At 37.7% G+C, this 19691-nt stretch overlaps 1 protein-coding gene across 5 annotated transcripts in view; it reads left to right on the top strand.

Moving 5' to 3' along the window:
• The window catches only part of TMC3 (transmembrane channel like 3), a 43180-nt gene that overhangs the window by 2006 nt on the left and 21483 nt on the right, over window positions 1-19691 (top strand). Inside the window, exons 2-4 of one of the 5 annotated variants that reach the window (XM_068696325.1) lie at window positions 6474-8247; window positions 8602-8856; window positions 16299-16477. In XM_068696325.1, coding sequence (XP_068552426.1) covers window positions 16350-16477 — 128 coding nt within the window. In that variant the 5' untranslated portion in view covers window positions 6474-8247; window positions 8602-8856; window positions 16299-16349. Of the gene's footprint in view, window positions 1-6473; window positions 8248-8601; window positions 8857-12882; window positions 15595-16298; window positions 16478-18193; window positions 18728-19691 lie in introns of those variants that run through there. The other 4 variants (XM_068696324.1, XM_068696326.1, XM_068696327.1 and 1 more) reach the window with 4 other exon arrangements.

Genomic DNA, 19691 nt, shown 5'->3' with positions numbered 1-19691 from the left:
AGAGCTAGATCATGGCTTCTTAGTTAAAAAAACATTAACAGGAGATAATTGGTGTAAAGCAATTATCCTCACACTCAAACCATACTCCTCCTCACCCTCCTCACGCTCAGAACACAGTTACCCTGCTAGAATTTCCTAGGGAAGGGATTCTTAAGACTGCTTTGTCTGGAAGATTATTTAGGCCTCTGTCCCAGGAAGAAATTACTGTCTGTGTTTATATTTCCCCAACTAGATAAGGTTTACTTGAAGTTGAAGTGTCTCTTTTGTTCACCATTTTGTTCACCTTTAAGCAACTAGGCTTTTCTCAAGATACCTCAATATTTTGTCTTTAACCTCAGGGGTATGGAAGGAGAAATAAATTTGTCTCTCTTGGGCATTAAGTAACCTTTCTGTAAGGGAAGTTGCTGATGGCTATCTGTAATGCTCTTCAGCTTTTCTATGCCTCCTGAAACGTGTGAATAAGTCAACTCTCCGTGGAGGTTGTTTAAACACGCAGAATCATTGGAACATATGGAAGGGCATTAGCAGTAAAGAAAACCAGCAGAGTAAAAAAGCAAACGTTCTGGAGAGGAGTAGGTGGGAACAAGAAAATCATCAATATTAGATGCTGTAAGACCATTTAAAGTATACTTGGTGTCACTTGTTTTGTTGCAAAATTAAGAAGCCTACAGTACTTGATTAGTCTAGCCATTATATCTGATATGGCCTTTTCATAGTCTGAACACAAATAATTTTGTAGTAGTTTTATTTTTCCATTTACTTCCAGAACTTGATAAATACCATTTATATTCATCTGTTTGCCATTTACAGAAAAATGAAACACATTCAGAAAAGATTTTGACTTTAAACAAATGGATATAAAGGCAATGGTCATATTCCGAATGTAGTTTAATAATTATTTAATACTATTTTTTTCCAAAGGATGATGCATGAGTTTTAATACTACTACAGAATGTAACATATTCAAAAAAAAAAAAAAGGTTCATAACTGATTGACAGTTATATTGTGTATTATTTGGTATATATTATAAAAGTGTTTCTTGCTAGGATTTTTTTTTCTTTTTTTTTTTTTTAACATCTCCAATGTGGCTGAGCCAGTACAGGATTTCTGTGAAAGGTAGAAAATAGTAATTTGAATAGGGGAAGTAACTCTATTTTCATAATACATCTTGAGGATACAAGTTCTTGAACTTTGTGTGTTCATTGAAGAAACTTTCTTTTGCAACTTCCTTTGTTCCCAAGTCTGGATGAAATTTATCACTTCTCTATAAAACCTTTAGAATATTGCAGCATGCTTTGTTTCACCTCAAAGACTATGATTTGTGCTTTGTGCATGAAAGGGTATCATGTTTTCATGTTGTTTCTTGAAGATTTCACATTTTCCCAAACATTTTGTACTACTTATCCTTTTCTAACAACTGTGAAGTGTAGCTATAAAATTATGCCCCTTGCCATTTTCACAGATTCCTTATCACATATTGTAGTAAATAAGAAGGGAACATGGAAAATAAATTAATGGAAATTAAAGAAATTAATTTATTTTCCATTAATTTCAAATTCTTACTTTTCAAATAATCATAATTTGATTTAATTATAAAACAAATATTAATACAATATTTTTTCTTAGTGAGAAATTACATTAATGGAACAGCTTTCCATGATAAAAGGAACAAAGTGCCTAACTGTCCTTTCTGCTTTGGATAATGAGATGTCTAAAATACATAGTTTTGACTGGTTCAGTATTTATCTCTGTACTTATGCACAGGTCTAGGACCTGGCATATTATGAACTTTGTTTTGTGATATATAATTCTCACTCTTTTTAGAAGTTGTAAATTAATTGCATCTGATTTCAGTGATATAATGACTGAAAGTATTTTTGAAGAACATGCAAGATATTTCTAAATGCAAATTCTCATGAAAAGCTTCAGAGATTCAAATTACGTAATTTTAATGTACTCTTATGGTTGTTTTCAGTTTAAAAATAAAATAAAATAAACTCCAGAAAAGTCCCCCTAATTAAATGAGGTTTCTGCAATGTTGAAATTAATCAGCTCTTTGATAAGAGCCAAGCCTCAAATCCTCAAGCATGAAACAACAGCTAGTAATGACTATATAAATTGATTTCAGAAGGTTATATGTGCACATTCAGGGTTTGGAGAACAAAGTCTTATGGTCTTATCCAAATGGATATCTGTGTGACTCACATTACTTTACATACCCTGTAATCATGAAAATTAAGGGCCTGGGTTTAGATGAGGCCATGAAGTTTGATTTTTGTTGAGAAGTTGTTTTTTTTTCATGATGAACTAGGTCCATGGAGGTCTGATGCTGAATAATTTTGTTTGTTGCTGGGGCAGGAAGAGGGATTTAAAACCAAACGCTTAAGTATTTTTGTAAGTGTAGAGTTTTTGGTTGATGTTTGGGCACATTTAAAGGGCGAAAATGAGGGTTGCTTGTTAGACCTAGATGGAAACCAAGGTCAGCAAGAGTAGCTGGCTCCACAATGAGGTTGTTGCTGAAGCTGGCATCAGCAATTTGACTAAGCTTCAAAGAACCGATCTGAAAAATGGGTGCCTAAGAAGGGCATGTGAATCCATAAGTAATCAGGCCTGAAGTCTGAGAGTTCAAGTAGACAGGCTTTGCTTCAATGTTTAGACAAAAGGTTGTTCCACTACAGGGGTATGATATAGATTTGAGTAAGTACAAGAATTCTGATCAGCAAAGAAAACTTATAAGACCTAGATTTCAACCAGGGACAGGATAGAAATTCATCTGGGAGTAGTCTTCTGTAGGCTTTCTTTGTGGGACTTTCCAAACTAAGGCTGCAATTAGTTATGGACTAAAAAGGGATCATGGACTATGAGGATATTTAATATCTGTTTCATATGATGTTCATAGGCTAGAAATCAATGTTGTGTCCTTCAGACCTCAGAAAGTTAGAGCTGTGTAAGGGCATGTAGATCTCCGTTATTTAAAGCTGTTGCAGTGCCTGTGCTAAAACTGTTGCAGGTAGAAAGAGGCAGAATTTGGATTGCAGCTGTTCACATTAAGACAGATTGAGTACATATCCCTGGCTTAGATTTCTGTTTAGGTTGTGTTGATGTTCTTTTGTCAGGGCAAAGTTTCCAGGGCTAGGTGACTGGCCAAGCTTTTCATACCCAAGCTTATGTCTGGATTTTGCTTGTGTTGCTTGGCTGAATCAGAGCTTAAGACCCACAGCCAGTGACAAGCAAGGGTGTGGAATGGCTAATTATCAAAAAATCTAAGCTGGGAAGGGACAGGAGGTATACTGACAGCAAGTAGTGAACAGTAATAGGAACAGCTGAATGACAGCCAAACGTGGGTAAGAAAGCATGTTTGACAATCCGTGTAATGCAACAGAAAAGGTCTATTTGCAGAAGACAGAAATGCAATGTTTTCAAAAGGTCATTAAGGAAAAATTAATAATAATAATAATTTCAAAATAAAAAAAAAAAAAAAAGAGAGAAAAGCAGTGCTGATGATTTGGAACATGCACTTATGCAGCATATAATAACCAAAAGCTGTGAAGAACTATATGAACACAGGGATCAGGAAAACACCTCAAAAAATGAGAAATGTTTCACTTAAATCTTACATCTTTTTTCATGAAGTTTTGAAAAATATCATGGGTATTTGCATTTTTGAAAGGTGCAGCTTTCTGTAGTGCCCATGTGCACTTGAAATACTCTGAGTATCTTGCCCTTGGATTGAGACGCCACAGCTTCGGTTATGATGCTGCAGTCTCTGCAGCCATCTCGCGGGGAGTCTGTGCAAGTCTGCTGAGGCAGAGCCAGCAGGGACGCGTGCAGTAAGCAGCATTTAGCCTTGCTGGTAACATCCACTGAAGCTTTACTTCCACACCTTTGTGAATTTTTACTGGGTCAGAGTGAATAGAGTCCTATGGCATATGTCAGTGAGTAGCGTCTGTAGGTAGCAGTAGACAATTTCTTCTTTATTTTAAATGTCCCCCCCTTTTCCCCCCTAAATCACCACAGACTTACTAGCAGGGCTGAGGAAGGCTTTAGGTCTTTCTCCACCCTGTTAATCCCCTCTGTGGTTACCTGATTTTAGTGTGCAAAACCCCACTGAGCTCACAGGCTTTTTCCAGCCCCTGGGAGATCGCTTGTGAGGTACATTAAATGTTCTGCTAAATCTGCTGAACCCAAGCAGCCTGTCCAGAGAAAAGCCATGTTACTGCCCAGCTCCTGGGGCTGCATGCTGCTGCCAGGCACGAGGGCCTGACTCTGCCTCCCAAGCTGCCACAGGCTGACAGGAGGGTGAATGCAGAGTTTGGGGTGCTGGCTGCAGAGCTGGAGGCCCCCTGTCACAATGAAGCTTTAGCTTCATAAGAAATTACATCTATTGGGTTCTGGCACAGCAGTTGTCAGAGTCGCTGCTGACTTCCCTAAGGAGTTTTGGAAGGATTAGCTGTTTGACAGCACTACAGACAGGCTGAAAGACTGAACAGGCCATGTCTGTTTTATCCTTCCGTCAACTAGATGCCTTGTATTTTCCCACTCTCTCTGATTATACCCTTACTGTTCTTATCCTGCCAACTCAACCAGTTGAATTTGTCTTGGGGACGGCATTTCCTTTCTTTTCATAACTGCCTTACTGTCCTCCCCTCTTGGCACTTTGCTCTGCAAACCAGCAAAACAAAGGATGCTCACTTCAGTAGAAATAGCATTCATTTCCCTGAGGGTTTTGTGGATTCGGCTCATAGGAAGACAGAGACCAAGCAAGTTTCCTTTGGAAACAGATTTGTACTGACTGACAGGATCAATCATGAAGGTACAGGCCATTCAGTTCATGAATTCGCCTCTAAGAACTATTGTATATTGTATCATTTTTCTTTGAATTCCTTAGTGGAACTTGCTTAAGCTCTCTAGCAAGCTGCCCTACTACCATTCTCCCCTCCTGACTTGTGTTGGCCATGTTTAACCACCCAATTATTGATAGGAGGATTTCAGCCCTCAGGGATGTCTCCTAGTAACCTTATTTCCTTGTATAGGGGGCAGCGCGGAAATGGCTTCTTGGTGATGGCTCATGTCCTTGTTATAAGTTTATTCCTGGTTTATCATGGGGAAATTTATGCACTGGAAATCAAGGTTATCTGTGCACCATTTGGGGAGGCCATGGCAAAAGGCTGCCACAAGAATCTTGTGACCATATCTTCATGGAGAACTGAACAGCTGGAGAGGCTGTGGCCTTTGCTTCCTCCTCAGGTTCCTCCTTGCTTTGGTCCACTGTTGAGGGTAGCTCTGTTGGATATACTTGAGAAATATGTACATAGAGAAGGATTAAAACAAAATAAATTTGCTTGCTGTTTGATCAGGAAACTGCAGTTTATTGTACTCCTTATTTAAATGCTCACTGATAATTACCCCCAACAGACAATCTCACAATGAAAAGAATTAAACAGCCAAGCCATCCACGTTTTGTTTTTGTCTTTTAAAAAAGACCTAAATTGATTAAGCAGTTGTCAACAGGGTCTGAGATGTGGGTTAAGATTTGAGAGCTGAATCAAAGTGTAGTTATCAAGAATGTAATCAATATTGACATGTTTATCTGGGTTTGGACAGATGTTTATTACGAAGAGAAAATCCTTAAGCATCCCCATGATTTCTCTGTAAATTCTATTCCTAGCAATCTCTTAAGATTGTCCTAATTAATAATTCATCGTCATATTTGCTGAAACATTGATGGTTCATGATCAGTGAAACTCATTGCTATAATTGAGCTTTTAGATATTCTGGCACTTTGTGGCACATTTAGAGATGACAAAATGCTGTTTATTGTACCAGTCTCATGAAGGAATTCCTTTCGGATTGGTTTGGATATATGGTAGGAGTGATGACATCCTAAATAACTGAGCTTTAGTTCTTCCTGTTGGTGCCTGGTAGATGATGCATTGCTACATATCCCACTTTCATAAAATTTGCAGATGCTATCCCTAATCCAGGGGACAAAGACTTTAGGCATTGCTCTTATGCCTTTTTTTTTTTTCCATTCCTGAAACAACTGTTTGCTCCTGCACTGGCCAGGGTGAGAATATATTGCCAGTGCATAAGAATTTTCATCTTTTGAAGCAGGGATTTGTGATCCAGTGAATTGAACTTTTTCAGGTGTTCTTGGTGCCTAATTGATATGTAGCAAATCAAATTAATATTAAATGTTCCAGGAAATGATTGCATCTCAAATGATGGAATCTTGTTTTGCTACATTCATCTCAGATTCCAGTTGTTTTGTCTCTGTGTATGTCTGTGGATTATTCTATTGGCTTATTTCCTTTGAGAAGTGTAGGTTCCTAATCTCATTGATCTGGTTTCTTCATATTAGGTCATGTTACAAATTCCAAATCAGATTAAAACAAAATCTGATTAGTTTCTTGTTCTTAAACAGAACAGCTTAAATGTCTGGGCCTGGTACTTACAAATTTATATTTTATAGAATTTGTCTACTTCAGGTGTGCAAGAGGAAAAGAACACTTGATATTGGATGCATCGCCCCCTTTTCAAGAATCTTTTCCAGTGTATGTAAACAATGAATTAACCTGAAAAAGTAGTTTTCAGAAAAATGCTCTGGCAGTCAATACGTCGAGTGTTGTTCCCAATTTAAGTTTCATTTACCTTCCTCAAAATCTTATATGAAAGTGACAAAAAATGTGGTCTGCACACCAGGTTTGTTTTATGTTCTGGCATGTACAGTATTTATTATTCATCATTACGAGAATAAAGACAGACAGTAGAGTCATGTTACACATTTCTAGGAAATGTGGTATATGTACCAGTCATCTGAATCAGACACCTCTTTTAGTTTCAAAAACATCTCGTTTATTATGAGAGCATCACCTTTCCACAGAGGATGCTGCTTTTGTAAATGGATGAGTTTGTTCTAGGTAAGAGGGCATGGGATTACTGGAGAAAGTTTTATGGGAAAGTTTTATGGGAAAACTTTGTTGCATTGCTACCTTGTCTGCTGCTCCAAACTGGGAAATTAGTAAATGGTGGTAATATTCTCAAAGTCTTTATGGATGGAATTTTTGGTGTCCTGCTAGAGCATTTTAAAGGCCTTAGAACATACCGGGAAAAAAAAAAAAAAAAAAAAGTAATTGTTAAAAACAAACAAACAAACAAAAAAACTTCAATAAGGTTTTGAATCAGAGCTTAAATGAGAGCCTAAATGTCTACTCACTCAGCCTTACTTATCTCTATAGCCATCTACAGATATTGAACATTTTAATAGGGCATTGAATATTTATGCTTCACTGAAGTAGTGCTTAAAAAGCTTACTAAGGAGTTCAGCAGAAAGGGTGAAGTAAAAACATTCTAAATGTTTCAAATATTAAAAGTAAAGGAAAATAAACAAGAGAAAGAGATGCACCCCATATATCTCAGTGAGGAAACAAGAAGGATATATAGTAAATAAAATACATTAAAATAACTGAAATAAATGTATCGAATATGTTTCATTGGCTATCTTTTTATTCATAGTTTACTGTTCACCATTTCTTATTAAAGAATCTGAAGAATATATTTTTTTGGTTTTAAATGCTGATTTGGATTTCATGTAGGGATTTAATTGTTTCTGGACTTTCACATTTTCTGTGATTTTAGCATTCCTCATCGTGCCTGAGCTTCCCAGTGCCATCTCTTGCTCTTGTTGTGCAACTAGATCTGGAGTGCACAACTGGATCTGGAGTAATTTATGAGCTAGAAATGTCTTGTCACAGGTGTACTACAAGAAAAAAAAAGGGGAGGGGGAGCAGGGAGAATAATATCAGTAAAGTTTGTATGAATCAGGATGATTGCTATTTGAATAGACTGTACATCTACAGTGTCCATTGTACCGATTACTAGTTCAGAGACTGTAGTTGTCATAGTATTCTAGTTAAATGGCCAAGGAAAATGTTTTAAGTATTCCAAGCAAAATTGTGATAACTGAAATAATATGTCAGAATATGTCTTAATAAACTATCCACCTGTTTGGTTTTTTGTTTGTTTGTTTGTTTGTTTGTTTAGCTGAAAAAATCTGTTCAATCTGTTGTTTTTTCCCAAGAGCTAATCTAAATATTAGTAGGGGATAAAACACTTCTACAAAGGGAAACCATCGTCTCTGGTAACAAGCAATTTACAAGGAAGCAACTTCACCACATGGTGGAGCTTTCTGCTCTCTTCGCAAGAAAAAACGTGCTGATTGCCAGAATCCTCTGGCAGAGAATGAGGTACCAAGATGTTCCCCCTAGAAATGCCATTCCTTATGTGGGGAATTAGCCTTATATGTGTTAAGAGAAGTGTGGATGGATGGTTTTCATCTCTGGAAACTACATCTAATTGTGAAATTAATTACCAATTCAATCAGACCAGCAAATTCCAGTTTATTTCCAGCATTATGGTTGCATTTAGCCTTCTGTCACAGGCAGATGAAGGGGTCCTTGGCCTATTTTTCATGCCTAGATGCATCAAGTTCTGATATACACAGTTATGTTTACAAATAAATACAGCTTATCGTTTGCACCCTGTTTCTTCTCTGTGCTACTGCCTGTAAGAAGCTCATTATGTACTTTGTTTTCTTCCAGGCTCATTTCTTATAGCACTTGACTTGTACCACATTGAAGGGAAAGGCTCAGGACCAGCAGCAGATGCAGGAGCATTACTTAATAAATTGCTAATCTGTCCTCATTAACAATGAAGTCCTTCCAGAGTGGATATTAAGACAAAGAGCTTTTGGCATTTGTGCAGACTTAAGGGAACATCTGTGTCTGTGATGGCAGAAGATTCATTGTGTGATAATGGAAATGAAACCTCAAAGGAAAATCCTTTTGCTGATAAAAGTAAGACTTTTTTTTTTTTATAAGAACTCTCACTGATTATTTTTTTCCCTACAGATTTTTTGTTATCCTTTCTTACCTATTGGTAGTCATGGCATCCCCTTGGAGCTGGGTGCACATTCTGAAGGAGCTAATCAGATCATAGACTAGTACTTTCAGTGGGTGTGTTCTGACTCTTTCATGTGCTTTAAATTAAAATGTAAATGTAAAGGTCTGTATGTACAAATTGCAGAGGCTGAATTAAATAACATCTTAATATAGAGTTGGTTCAGTTTAATTCTTTAGGTATTTAAACCAGTTACCTTATTTTAGTTACCAATTAAATCAGTATTAGTTACAGCTAAGATGATTTAGAAGTATATAAGAGGTGGCACTGATTTAACTAAACATGAAAAAATTTTGCTTTAATTCCATTGATACAATTTATGTGGTTAATTTTCTTCTTGGGTATATTTTTAAATTATGAAGAGAACTGGGTATCTTAAAACCTTGAAAAGAACAGGATTTTTTGTTTGTTTTTGCTTTTTAAAGTGTTAAAATTATTTTTTGTGGGTACAGGAGAACTGTATAATCACACGATAAGCAGGAAAAAAGAAAGGGGAGCAAAACATGAAGCTGATCAGTCTAATTTTGCTCTACAACAATAATGAAAAAATATTAATGGTAGGTTGTGATGCACAATCCTTTTACCAAGGCTTAAACTGCTTTGCATGAGCTGAGCCTTAGGGTCTGCCCAGATGCATCTTCACAACACATAACAAATCTTAGACAAGTTAATTTAGCTAAGCCCATACTGTCTATTTCTCAAAACATTCCACCTACTAAGCATATAAAAATACCATGAGACCAATGAACATAATAGAGACACTTAAGAAAAACAGCATGTGTTTCGTGCATGCTGGCAGGAAGAAATCATTACAACAGTATCTGAGAAAGTCTATAAGCTACTTGTATAATTTTTTTTTCTTTTTTTTATGATTTTTTTTCTGACTTTTGGGGCTCAAAACTCCATCTAAATAACCTGGTTGATAGCAATTCAGTAGCAGAGTAAGGTTTAGGTATTTGCATCATGAAGCCCTTGGATGAAAGGATTATTTGAAATGCAGAGATATTACAATTTTGTAATTATTTCCTTAGTGTTTTAAACTATATTTTGCTTTCTTTGCACTGTTTTTATAATTCTTTTGTGTGGAGGAGAGTGCAAACAAAATCCCACCAAAACCAAACAAGCAAAAACCCAAGATCTTTATCCTGTTAAAATAGGTTAAGAAAGAATATCCCCTAGAAAATGTGATGGTGTTCTGTGCTCCCCTCTAGAAAGTAGTCTACGAACATCTAATGCAAGGGCTGTGGGTCTGACTTATCATCCACTGCAGTTAAGGGCAAGAATGTGATTTTATTCATCATTGCAGTGTTCTTCTGTTTGGCTCAATAGCATGAGTTGAGAATACTCTAAAGCTCTACAGCTGTCTTTTCCTTTTGAGAATAAAAAGCTATTATGAGAAAAATTATGTTGAAAAAGTGAGGGTGATAATGGATTATTAAATGTCTGGGTTAACCTTACTAGAAATGTTTTCATTGGGATAACTTAATTTAATACAATATAATAGAATTTGCTAGTGTATGTTGAAGTCCAAATAGAGATGTGTAAAAGCAAAGAATGAAAGTCCCTTTGAGAAATCTGCTTGAATGCTGATTGTTTGAAATTGCCATAACCTTATAACTATTCCTGTGATGAGATAATGATATCATTCCAAAGTGGGTGGCTTAGTGATATATGTTGCATTCAGATTCTTTCTACCAGGTGACATTTATTGAAAGCTGACAGTTCAACTGTGTTCCATGCCTTGTGCTATCTATCTCCTTGGAACTGTTGGACACTGTAATTACATTTTGCTTCATTTCCTGTATAATTTATGTGAAAATCCTTCCATGGTCGGAAAGTACAAAGTCCAGATAATGGGAACATGACAATGTATATGATTTAGGATGGTTGTTTAGATGGCAGCTAGAATTGCCCGTGACTCAGGCACTTTCAAGGTCATCCAATACAAGGAGAGCTCAGGCAACAGGGCACTTTAGAAACTGCATAAAACAAAAACATTTTGAAACTTCTAATAAACATCAATCTTAACATAATTATTCCTAGAAGCTGAGGTGTATCTTATGGGTAGAGTAAGAAAGAATGACAAATCTTACTGAATTATTGTGGCATTTAGCACATTGTTTTTGCATGAAGATATTAAGAATGGTTTTGTGCCAGTGTATAATGTTTTGAAGTTGCCAAAGCTTTGGTATTTTGTTTTATTATACTTTCAAAGTTTTCCCCTTGGCAGTTTCTTGATGGTGCTAGATATATTTATATTTCTTACATATATTTTATATATATACATATAAACATATTTACATTCATTTATATATATTTATGTATATTAAATATATACTATATATATTTAATGTGCTTTTTAATGTTTAATGTGTTTTGTAATGTCAAATATGTTTTTTTCCCTTAGAAAACTCTTCTAACTAAATCATTATGCTACCAGTTTCTCTAATCACGAGCCTGGTCAAAATTACACCTAGAGACAATCAGCTCGATTTGTTTTCTAGGCAAAGGATATTATATATCTTCATCATGCATGGTTGACTCTGATGGTTTGTGGATTTTGTCTAGGTAGAGCTTTTGAATCCTAATTTAATATTGCAAACTCTGTATATGCTTGACTGTCTTTCATTGTATTTTTACTGTGTGCTTCATGTGCTAAGAAACAGAAATGGGCCACAAGACCACTTCCAATGAGCACGTTGGCGGCTGAAAGCTGGATTTCATTTGCTCTGCATCCTTGGTCTAAAGAAAGAAAGTTTGTGCTGGCTAAAGGAGTTTGGGACTGAATAAGGAAATGAGAATACAACCTGAAGCGGCAAATTGGGTACATTTCCAAGAGAGGAAGGAGGGAGGGACTATCCAGAGGTTTTAAGGTAATATTCAACAAGAGAGGCACAAACTGTGAAAGAACTAGTGCAAGTAGATTTTGTGGGCCTTAAAAATTCTTGGGTACTTACACCATTCTTTTGACATACCTCTGTACAACTGTTTAAAGGGATGAGCCTACCCAACTCGATGTATCCTCCTTGGTTCATTTCCTCCACCTCTCCTGCAGTTGCAGTAGGTATTATGCTGCTGAATGGCAGCTGAATCAAAGAACTGAGCTGCTAAAACCTACTCTGGGATGGGATAGCCGAAAGTACTGTGAAGAAGTGCTGAATTCAGATGATCACGTAACTGCAGGCTGATGCACCTGGCTTTTCTGAGTAATTGTGTTGTTGGGATATCCTGGAAAACAAGTGGAACAAGCTTGTGTCTTTGCAGACAATACTTTTAATAGCTGTGCTTGGGATTTTTCCTTGGACAAAAGATGATTATTTGCTGATGAGATGACTGTAGTGTATCTGAAGTGTCTTCCTATGCCATACAATAGTAGAATAAATAACATTCCTTATGCAGTAAATTAACTAGATCTGGATTTTGTGTTCCCATTTTTCATGAATTGTGATCTCAGAGAGGTCAAAAGGAAGTTCAGAGGCTTGTCTGTTGGGGCACAGAAGTCCTTGTCTTTGCTGGAAAAAAATGCTGACTACACTGTTTCAATTCTCCTTAGCTAAGAACTTCATCCCATGCATTTCAAAACATTGCAAAACTAAAGTTGTGTTTTTAGTGAGTATTAGAAATGGTGCAGAACTGTGTTCTACTGTTTGGAGGACAATGAAAACCAACTTGAAATAACCATTCTGTTTCAAAACATTGACAGCTCTTCATGACCTCATCCTGAGCCAAAATGAGACTTTCTAATGGACAAATAAGTTCCCCAAAGACTATTAGAAGCAATTGTGCAAAGGTTTTAATCTCATCCAAAAAATATATATTAAAAAAAATGGGGGGGGAGAAGGGGGATTCTGATTACTTGGTTACTTTTTGTCATTGTGAAATTCCTTGATCTTCTTTTTCTCTTTCTTTTTTTTTTTTTTTTCTAAAATGTGAAAATTCTCTCTCTCTCTCTCTCCCCCCTCTCTCTTTTCTCTTTTAATGTTATAAAATTGTCTTCTGCATTTTCAATGACTCCTAGGTCTGGCTTGCAATGACTCACGTAAGCCTGGAAAATAATTTAGTTACAGTGCTTTCAGAAAGGTCTCTGGTGAAATGAATATGTCTGTAGGATGCACATCATACTGCTGGATAGACAAAGCTGCACAAAACACAGATTCCCTTGTAGAAGTAGTAGCTACAGCCTATGGCAATTGAAAAGTAAGTTTATCTAGGTGTCCAGTTACTTTCTTGCTGCCTGAAAGTAGAAAGCTGCAAGTTAGAGGGAGTGTCACACATGTCAGGGCAGTGCTGCAGGCCTTGTACTTTGGTTGCATTGGCTGTAAAAGCTGGTGGGACATGGTCTGCCCCACCATGGGTGCTTGGCACTGCTTGTGACTCCCTTTGTCTTTTGCCACTGTCTTAGCATTAGGCTTTAAAATGCTTGTGTAAGCATTACCCTGATTTTGCTCTTGACGGTTTTCTGAATTTGATGGATTCTGTTGTGGATTGTACTGTCACAGAAATGTATATTTTAATAGTCATGGTAATCATCTAATGAATAAAAATAGACCTATTATGGTGATGTAAGATCAGTTAACTACATAAGGAGCTTTTTAAATGAAAGATTTTTTATGTGGGATGTGAATTCACGAGAAAATTGAACTGCGATGGGAGTATTCCCCTTGATCCAAGTCTGATAAATGTCAGTAAGAGTTATGAGCATGCAGAAATTGAAGAGTGAAACCTACTGTATGAAATTAAGTTGTCCAAACAAACTCATGGGAAGACGGTGATTTAACAGAGTCCAGCAGATGAATTTTACTCTCAGTTCATGAAGGCAATGGCTTTGACAACATTACCCAGGAAATTCCATATCTGCTTTTTTATCCAGCTGTGCATCTCTAATATCCTTGGGGCCTGAACATGTGAACTGAGATTATAATTTGAGAATGGAACGTATTTCTTTGAAATCCAACTGGCTTGTCTTCTGATCATAGTTCTTCTAGCTCTAAAAGTAAATGTTCTCAAACTAAGAGGAGTTTGTGCTTTCCCACAAACCTGAATGTGGAACAGCATCATTACCTATCACTGTTTTCTACAGAGTTGAATATTTTTAGCACTACTGATAATTAGCTCTCTTAATGGTGCAAAAGTTTCCTTCTTCGGTGTTTCCAAATAATTTTTTCCCTATCTGTTTTATATACTTAAGCATCTTGGAGGGATGATACTTTTTTTTTTCTTTTTTTTTTTTTTCCAGACATCGCTGAAAACATCAGTCTTTTCTGAACTTTCACCTTAGAAATGGGATGTCCCCTTCCCATGTAAGAACATTTTAGAAAGGTCCAAGTTTAACTGCAATGCTGAAAGAAAGGGGAGATTTAAACTGAATCTCCACAGGAATGGGCAAGCATGGGGAGGACAGCCTGCTGTTTGCTTCGATTTTTCTATGTGCAGAGTCCACCCACTGGTGTTGTTTTTTTTCCCTAGCTGAGTATTTGAAAATGCAACATGACCCTATGCATCAAATGTGAGACTTTTACACTCAGAGAGATGCCACTATACGTTTTGCAGTAAAAGGTTAACATCCTGTTTTACATCCACTTAATGACAATTGAAATCAAATCTATAACTATTGCAGTATTCATTCACAGTAAAACAACCCCCGTACATTTCTGGATTCAATAGAGCGTGTTGAAGCAGACTGCTGTGTTGTTCTCGCTGCTAAACTGCTTGTGGAGTTCAACAGCCAACCCTGAACCTTGTCTGTGATCTGAGTGAATCCTAGAGTTCTTTAGAGAGGCTATTGTAAGGGTCATGGGAAGTGGAGGATGCCTCCAACTTCAGGGATAAGCTCTTGAAGCCAGTTTACTGTTTTGTCTTAAAAAGCACTCTGCATCCTCCTGTCAGATGAGCTCTGAATTCATGAGTCTCTGGCTGCTCATTGTGCTTTTAGTGTTTGGTAGTAACTTCAGATTGCGTTTGTGATGCCAGCACTGGCAGTATTAGAGCCATATAAATGTCAGGTTTAAATTGTCCCCTTGTTTTAATACTTTGGGCTTTCTTCTAACAAAGGGAAAGGAAATTAATATATTCCCTGTTGATGTGTTAAGATATACAAGCTAATTAAATCTATGTAAATCATTAATGTTAGTGTTTTAATGTCTTTGGTAGTGCTGTATCACCATTGCATGAAAGGACACTGCTTTATCTGTGAAATGTAGCAATCCCTGGGAACTGCCATTGATGTGAAGTTTTAATCTCCAGCGTGGTTTCTTCAACTAAAAACTGGTGTATCTGGAAGCCAAGCAAGAGGTGGGAAATAGGAGCTGTAATACAGAGGGAGAAGTGGACAGGTTTTTCTCCTATTGTTTTTGGAGGTCTAGATCATGTTCTCTGAGGGATTTGGGATGTTAGTGTTAAAACCTATTTTTCGTGGGGGAGGAAATTTTCCTTAGTAAGACCTCTATCAGTAACACGAGTTCAATGTTTCTACATGTTTGTCACATTACTCAGGGCTCTTTCTCAGATTATTCTGCTTCTGTTGGAGTTTGTGGTGCAGACAAACCACAAAATGAAGAACTAAAGCTGGATATCCTGGCCGTTAGGACCAGCACAGCAGAAAGGTATCTTACTGTAAAAATGCCACCAGGAGTCAGGTACTTTAAGATGGTGAAACCTAAACAAAACCGTATTAGCTTGAAGCATTCAGTTTAAGGTCTATATTTTGGTTTATTAAATATAAATAATAATAAGTTAATAATAATAAGTGCAATAAGTTTCAGGTGCACTGAGTTTCATAGGGCATGTTTTTACCTTGATAATGTGTTACGCAGAGATCTTCAGCATTAACCAACTGGCACTAGTCAATAAAAAAAAATAAAAGCATGTTAACAGTCAATCAGTGCTGATGGAATGGGCTTGTTACCTGGACGCAAAGCTGCTGTGTCAGAAAGAACCGTGTAGATGCTAGGTTGCTGCATTGTTTGAAATGATGTGTATATGGAAAACATTTGAATTTGATAAAGGAGAGCAATGACTAAACATAGCTGGAATAAGTAGCTAACTAATGGATTTTAGTAGGCTGTCCTGAGTAGAGAGGCATTTATACTCCTGAGCAAAGTGGCAGAATCTGGTCCCCATTGCTGTACCACTGGCCAAAATGCAAAGGCAAATAACTAACTACAACCCAGAAAATATATTTGAACTGACATTTCATTGCTTTCAGATTATAAAATTGAAAGCGTATCTTGCAGCAGGTCTCAAAAGTGGTGATGTGGGCGTGTTTGCAGTACTGACTGCACATCAAAGCTTTAAAAGACTTTTCTGGCATCCAGAATAGTTCCTCTGTTTGTTTTTCCAGCTGGAAAGTGGTGATAAGTCTTTTAATGGAGACATGATTCTGGGCTGAAACATGTTCCTTTTGGCTGCGTGCTTTCACTTGATGGATGGTCTGACGCACAGAGAGGATGTTAGGGCACTTCTTCTGTCCTATGTACTTGAAGCCAAACAACAAAGCCATTCCAAGGCTGGTGAATTTAGGTAAGGCACAGGTAGCTTGATATGCCGGAGATCTAACAACCTTTGTTTTACAGAATTCACTATGAAAAAAAATAAAATACAGCACAGAAAACTTAGAATTATTATTACCAATGTTTTTACTCTGTTTAGATGCCATGCACATGTGACAAAAGGAGAATTTAAAGGGGTGGTGCAGAATACAGGTGCCTGATTTCACTGAGCTCTGGGTGGGGCATTTCTGGAGCTATTCTGAGGCTCTTCTCCTTTGTGCTAATGGAAATCCCTGATTTCTGGGAGGCTTCAAACAAGATACACCTGGAGCTCTGGACTTCACAAGCCTCACTACTTATGGTCTGAGAGATACTTGCATGGTAATGAGGCTTGTGACTTCTTAGTCCCTTAATTATTTAGCTAAATAAGTATAGTACAATGGACTGAACCACAATAATGGAAAAGTAGGATTTCTCAGCTAGTGGCAGTATTTTTGATTAGCTCAGGGCAAAGGGGAAAAGCAGTCTGTGCACTTCTCTACAGGAAATGTAGCAGAGAGAACTTAATGTTCTTTCTTGTCAGAGGCTGCAAATAAAAGTTAACTACAACAGACCATTGATTTATGCAACTGAAACCTTTGCCACATTGTGCACAGAGCTATTACAGAAAGAAATACCAAGTTAGGAACAAGAGAAAACTCTCTGTAAACTCATCCCTTTCCTCCCAGGTTCTGAGCAACAAATTATGTCAATAGAATCTAATAACAAGGGTGGTTTTTTTTGGCCTGTTTTGCTCTGTTTTAATAATGTGACCTAAAATACCTGTAACTTTTATGATGGAGAAAGGCCCTGGCAATTCACTTGATGATGTGGCAAGTTGCTGGTCCCAACAAAACGTGGAGCAGTCTATTCTGTCCTGACGATCCAATACCAGTACCATGGAGAGGTGGTGTTGGAGCTGTCTATAGGAACTTCAGGAAGTTTATGCCCACAATGGCTGTTAATGAAGTATATTACTGTGAATAATACATAATCATCATATGATAGACACAGAGTACCTCAAAATTTGTGATAAATTGCATGATATTCCTGTGAAATGAAGAAATACTCTGTATTTATTGTTAGGAAGTGAGGCATAAAAATGCAAGACCTTGCCCCAAGACTTGAATAAAATGAGAGAAAGATAAGTAGTTATTTAATACAGGTCCTTAAGCTGCCACCACTAATCCATTTGCTGACTTTTAAAGTGAGTTTGTGTTAGCTGTGCATTTAGTATCTAGGAAATTAATTTTGTAATAAAATTAGTTAAGTAGTAGTGCTGAAGAAATGGGAAATGAACATCAGATGGCAATATTTTCCTGTGTTTAAGCTCTAGGAATAATTATTAATATCTGAGAAGATGCTTAAAGTAAATGGTGAAAAAGTTACAGTACTTAATGGAATTGAAAAGTAATTAAGATACTACAATTTTTGAGAAAGAGTGAACTGCTGGGTAACATGTACTTGTCTGAATGGCAGGTATTTTGATGCCTCCAAAAGAGAGGTCATACATCAGGGGCCAGTGAGCACAGATCACACTGTGAGGTGGGGCTGGGACCCAGGAGATCAGCAGCTCTCGTGTTGTGCCAGGGCTGTCCCCTGGGAAAGGGCCTGCTAGTCCTGTGGGAAAATGCATTCACACTTGTCTGTTAGCAAAGACCAAAATGCAAACAATTCTTGCTTTACATGGGCACGAATGGTCTCTCAGACACATGAAGCAATGATGACAGTCATTCCAGTGCGGTCATTGCAAACATCACCCAGCGTGATCCAGCCTGGTTTGGTGGGGTGGCACTTTGAGGGATCACCTCATCCATGAAAAAGTGATGCTTTAAGGACTGCAGCTGGCCCACCCTTGGATTCTGTTCTCTACCCCGCTCCTAGGAATTTCACTTGACAGCACCCTGGCTGCTGTGTGCTGCCGCTTTAAGGCATGCACACACTGCCAGGCTTCAGGTCCTGCCACTGCAGGAGCACCAGGCGCAGGCAGCAATCCTCTGATCAGGGCTCGGCACTCTCTCGCTGCTCTCTACTTAATAACGTTTGCCTGCTTAGGAAACAGCTGACCGGTGAGCTGAAGGCTTTCTTCTAGCGAGGCAGAGTTTCACCTGGTGCTGGCAGCAGCTCCCACCATGGCAGCAGCTCCAGGTGCTGCTGCAGTAAAAACTGCAAAGTCCTGCAAAAAGTACCAGACAGTGAAGCGGCATGCCAGCATCTACACCTACCAGGAGCCACCCCACAGGTAAGGCATCCTGCTCTCTTCTGAAGTGCAAATATTCCTTATTGGGCAGAAATGTGGGGTCTTGTCTTTTGCCTTTCATTTCGTCAGAGTGTAGTAATGTTAAAAGGATCATGAGAAAAATCACTTCTCTCTCTATTTTTAGATGTACTTTAAACCTCTTTTCTTCTCTTTTTCTTCTCATAAAAGTAACGTTTCATACTGCATCATAAACATCTTCAGCATAACTCCAGTGAATTCAGGGCATATCAGGGTAATAAATCTCTCTATACTTTTCCTGTGTATTATAATTTCCCTTGAATATCCACTGTGACCAAAGGTCAGAGTGGGGACTGTGGATCAATGGACCAGCAATCTGACCGAGTATATCCTTTGGATGCTGTTACAAGAAAAGGTTTAGGTTGATTTATTTCAAAGTGATTCAAAAGTGTTCAGTTCTGTTTGTATCATGCAAGGGGAAATTGTAGCAACAGGTTTTTAGCTGTGAGTCCCTGCAAGAGTGAATATTGCTGGTGTCACTTACAGTAGCCTGTTTAAAATGAGATGAGAGAGCTGTAGCTTAGCAAATGTGGTGACAGCATCAGAAAAGATGATTTAATAAGCATTTACAGAAATCTGCATCGGAACACATAATTTTTTTTTACAGGAATATGTAATTCTTGGTGTGCTGGGGTCTTATGCTCCTGTCCTCCCAGCAGGGAACAGGAGCAAAGGGCAAGAATTTCTTAGCATTTATTCCCCTCATTTTAACAAAGAAAAACTTCTTCATTATTACCATCAAAGTAAAAGGCCAACACTGCAAGGCAAGCAAATGAATGTTAAGTGCTCTTGCTGGAAATGTTTAGACAGCACTTTGTTCCAGAAAAATATACAGAACGTCTTGCTAGCCTGATGTAAAAGGTGCATGGCTGGAAAGGCTGGGAAAGCAAAGACTGGAATTCCTGCTGGGAGCATGGATGAGTTATGG

The sequence above is a fragment of the Anas acuta genome, chromosome 12 (assembly GCF_963932015.1).
Source record: "Anas acuta chromosome 12, bAnaAcu1.1, whole genome shotgun sequence".
Classification (NCBI taxonomy): domain Eukaryota; kingdom Metazoa; phylum Chordata; class Aves; order Anseriformes; family Anatidae; genus Anas; species Anas acuta.
This window is presented reverse-complemented; position numbering and strand designations above follow the sequence as displayed.